This window comes from Dama dama, chromosome 19, assembly GCF_033118175.1.
Source record: "Dama dama isolate Ldn47 chromosome 19, ASM3311817v1, whole genome shotgun sequence".
NCBI lineage: Eukaryota > Metazoa > Chordata > Mammalia > Artiodactyla > Cervidae > Dama > Dama dama.
This window is the reverse complement of record NC_083699.1, coordinates 53,418,892-53,423,385: the sequence shown is the minus strand read 5'-3', so window position 1 is coordinate 53,423,385 and position 4,494 is coordinate 53,418,892. Positions and strand designations below refer to the sequence as shown.

The window sequence follows — 4,494 nt, the reverse complement described above, 5'->3', positions numbered from 1 at the left end:
AATGAAATCCAAACCCTTTATCAAGGTATTCAATACCATTTCGGATCTAGCCCTTCCAACCCTGTCTCATGAGGTCTTGTCTAAGGGATTGTCCCATCACACTGCTTCCAGTTCCCAGTTACTGGGAACAAGTAACAGTTACTCTTGCTTGCCTCTTTACATTAGCACACACTCTTCCATCTTTCTGAAACATCTCTCTTTGCTGTTATCTAGTGGGAAAATTTCTACCTCTTCTTCACAATTCATAATAAGCATCTTCCTCTGTGAACCTTGTAATCTTTTTTTATTTTTGAATTTAAGAAATTTTTATTTTATATTGGATTAAGTTTGGCAATAATGTTGTAATAGTTTCAGGTGTACCGCAAAGTGATTCAGTTATACATATACATGTTATCTACTCCTTTAAAAATTCTTTTCCCATTTAGGCTGTTACAGAATATTGAGTAGAGTTCCCCTGTACTATACAGTTGTTGGTTATCCATTTTAAATATAGCACTGTGTACACGTCCATCCCAAACTCCCTAACTATTCCTTCCCCTCCACCCTTGGCTTCTGGTAACCATAAGTTTGTTCTCTAAGCAGCACCTTTTTAAAAGTAGAGTTGATCATTTAGTCCCTTTATGCCACAACTGATCATCAGCAAACCTCCACGGTAGTACTTATTTCACTGAGTTAAAATCATATTTTTATGTATCAGTCTCTCTTCTTTTAAACTATAAGCTCCTTGATAGCTAGGATCATGACTTTCTTTCTTAGTATCTCCAATGCCTAAAGCAGTGTCTGTCACATGATGGATGTTTAATAAATGTTCATCTAATGAATAATTAAATGAATGAATGAATGATGTACACTTTAAAATATTTCTTACACTTAAATTTCAATTCAGTGTTTATTCAATATTTAAAAGTTCTTGGAGAAAGCTATGAGCTTGTGCTATATTTACTGTATCTTCTGTTAATGAAGAAGGACGGACAGTACTAAATTAAAGCCTTACAGAAATACCATAACATAAATTCTTGATTTGGTTAGGGGAGCTTCTTCACAAAAAAGTTAGTGAAAGTGATACAAGAATGAGCTGAAGCTACAAAGAGGTTAAAGTGACTAATTCTTACTGAAGTGGAAATATTACTGAAAGATTCAACTCTGGGAAGTCAAAGAGCACAGAGAACACTGATAAGAACTGAGAGGATTCAGGTGATTGAGATGAGGAGCTTGAGGAAACATCATTTCAGTCTGTAATGGAAAAACGAATGGTGTGGGGGTAGGGGGACACTTCCTTGAGCTTTTCCCTTCTGAACCATAGAAAAACAACTCTACCATAATTAATATACTTTTTGAATTAACTGTATTTCATTAATAATTCTTCAAAAATCATTGTTCATCTATGTTATATGTACTATCTCTTAATTAACTAGACTGTTCCGTTAATCAGCTCATCATTCCATCTCTGACCAGTCTATATAAGTAGAATCACTGTATATTCAAAAACAATAAATAACAAACAGGGCGTCGGGGCTGAGCCGCGCACTCGTATCCGAGGCTTCGCGGTCAACGGCTTGTTTGCGGGCCCCGCCGCAGCCGACCGGCTCGTCGGTGGAGAGACAATGGTGGGCCGGAACAGCGCCATCGCCGCCGGTGTGTGCGGGGCCCTTTTCATCGGTTACTGCAGTTACTTCGACCGCAAGAGACGGAGTGACCCCAACTTCAAGAACAGGTTGCGAGAACGAAGAAAGAAACAAAAGCTTGCCAAGGAGAGAGCTGGGCTTTCCAAGTTACCTGACCTTAAAGATGCTGAAGCCGTTCAGAAATTCTTTCTAGAAGAAATACAGCTTGGTGAAGAATTACTAGCTCAAGGTGAATATGAGAAGGGTGTGGACCATCTGACAAATGCAATTGCTGTGTGTGGACAGCCACAGCAGTTACTGCAAGTGTTGCAACAAACTCTTCCACCACCAGTGTTCCAGATGCTTCTGACTAAGCTCCCAACAGTTAGTCGGAGAATTGTAAGTGCTCAGAACTTAGCTGAAGATGATGTGGAATGAGAAACAAATATCAACATAATGATCTCAATTAAAACATATTTTTAAAATCTTATCTCGGAAGATGATCGGTTCTGGGGGAGTAAGGGCAGATGAGCTTGTTATGTACTGTCCTCCACAGTGAAGTCTACCAAAGTTAATTTTTACTTTGTGTAGATCCATTTGTCTGTTTTATTTATTTTTCCCAGTGAAAAGTGTATTTTGATAGAGAGCTTTTCATTTTATAAATACACTATGAATTACTGAAATATGCATTTTGTTTATTCTTAAAATGTGTAATTAGAATGTAATTACATCCCATTACTTACATTAAAAATACCCAGTGCTCAGTTTTGAAAGATAGGCCCAAAAAAGTGTAGAAGAAAACTGAAGAATGTACTTATTTTGTTCTACATCAGAAAGTTGGCTGGAAACTTGTGTTCATCAAAACTGAGCATTAAAATAAGAGATTATTTCTTTCCATTTAATCTCTTAAATATGTGTAATGTGCTGCTATGCTATAGAAACAATTTCACCCCCACCCTTGAAATGTTTTCTTTAAATCAGTGGGTTTGATGTGTTCTGGATATTTATCTCCTTGTATTTTAGATACATGTAGTTGCAGATAGCACCAGGAATTAGATGTCTATACATTCTTAATCTGGCTAAGTAAGCTTTACCAGTTAATGTCTGCCCACTTGCCTCATATATAAACTGAGGAAATGGGTCTGCTAATTCAGCTTCTAATTCCTTTGGTTCTGTGCAGCATTTTCAAATCCCTCTTTCTGAGGGAAATACCTGTTTGGGCAGCCAGCCCTTGCGTTTTTTTATACTCTGAATTTTGCATGCTTGCCTGACTTAGTATTTCTGAATTGGTTTTTTAAAAGGTATAACGTGTTGATTTTCACTGAAATCATGTCACTACTTTTGTAAATTAACCTGAAACGTAACCCTCACAGTAACTGGGACGATATGCTTGTAAAAGTGTTTGCTCCCTTTTGCTTTTATCCTCAGTGTACCTCCTTAATCCCCTAACAACCCTTATCTTGTATGAGAGTAAGGTGTAACTTTGTGGCTGAAGACTTGAATGAAGATAATTGGACCTTTTATTCTCTAAATAGTGATATATTACCTGCAGCCACAGATTGAATATCAGACCTAAGAATAAAGATCCTTGGTGCTTAATAAAAATAAATAAATAAATAACAAAATCTCCCCCCAACCAAATATCCTGATGCCCATGTTATCTTTTCTGATCCATAATCAGTTATAATTTGGGTGGTCTCCAGCTTGATTTGTGCTGACACTGCCACTCAGGGCAAGTGGAAGGGAGTCACTAGGAAGCTGGAGTGAGACAGGAATTTGTTGCTGTTGTTGTTTATTTGCTTAGTCGTGTCTGACTCTTTGGAACTCCATGGACTGTAGTCCGCCAGGCTCCTCTGTCCATGGAATTTTCCAGGCAAGAATACTGGAGTGGGTTGTCATTTCCTTCTCCAGGGGATCTTCCTGACCCAGGGATCGATCCTGGTCTCCTGCATTGCAGGCGGATTCTTTACCACTGAGCCACCAGGGAATATTCTCTATCAGACTGAGATAACGATCAGGAGAATTGTGCCAACTATAGGGATTGGTGCAGAGCAGGAAAGGAGGTTGAGTCCTCGTTTCAGACATCAGTTTTGGCCAGATATGGAAGCAACAGTGGGAGGTCTCCCTCTCCATGACTCTGGAGACCAGGGACATAAGGTCACCTTCAGAGTTGAACGATCAGTAGTAAAATTCACAATGGATGTGATTAGTCACCCGTGGGAGTAAATCAAGAGACTGAAATGCATGGACCTCATGAAACTCCAATCAAGGGAGGAAATTTGGATGTAATCAGAGGAAGGCAGGTGCAGAATGTGAATGTCATTGCATAGAAGATAATCAATTGAATTGCCCATCGCCTGGGGGAAGACTGGGTGAAGGTGGGTGAGGGTGTGGGTAGAATGGGAAGTGGTCAGTGTGGACTACAGGAAATAAAAACCCCAAGGCATCTTAACTTGGTAGTGCACACCCAAGCCCTGTTCAGGGGAGAGATTCTGCCTTTTGTGGTTGCTGTGGAACAGGAGTGCCTCTTCTCATCTCTCTTCAGTATCCCGTGTGCCCTAGGCTCAGCATCTGTGTTCATTCTGATCCTGGGACTAGCTGCCCTGGGCAGTGGACATAAGCTTTCAGTCCCTGGGAAGAAATGTCTCCCACTATAAATTTCTACTTTGGCTATGAGTAACCTCCTGGATTTGAGTGATTCAAGTGACCTTGAATTCTGAAAACTTCTGGAAACCTGATAAGGATAAACACTGGAATTTGGAAAGTGGTCAGCTCCTCAGGGGGATGCTACAGCAAACCCTGGTGGGCAGCTGCAGCCTCCTTCCAGGAATGCATTGACCTCATCTTCAGCCCTTTGCTGCCTTCCTTAGACAGTACCACAGTATCCACT

At 40.1% G+C, this 4,494-nt stretch overlaps 1 protein-coding gene across 1 annotated transcript; it reads left to right on the top strand.

The window, feature by feature from the left end:
* The first annotated feature begins 1,604 nt into the window (after nucleotides 1–1,604).
* Nucleotides 1,605–2,042, top strand: LOC133073968 (mitochondrial import receptor subunit TOM20 homolog). The gene has a single exon (XM_061167945.1). It carries the CDS (start codon nucleotides 1,605–1,607, stop codon nucleotides 2,040–2,042), a length of 438 nt encoding a protein of 145 aa, XP_061023928.1.
* Nucleotides 2,043–4,494: the final 2,452 nt, after the last annotated feature.

Bases quoted from the DNA above. Each gene is read 5' to 3' on its own strand.
- LOC133073968 (XM_061167945.1), top strand. From the start codon at position 1,605: ATGGTGGGCCGGAACAGCGCCATCGCCGCCGGTGTGTGCGGGGCCCTT.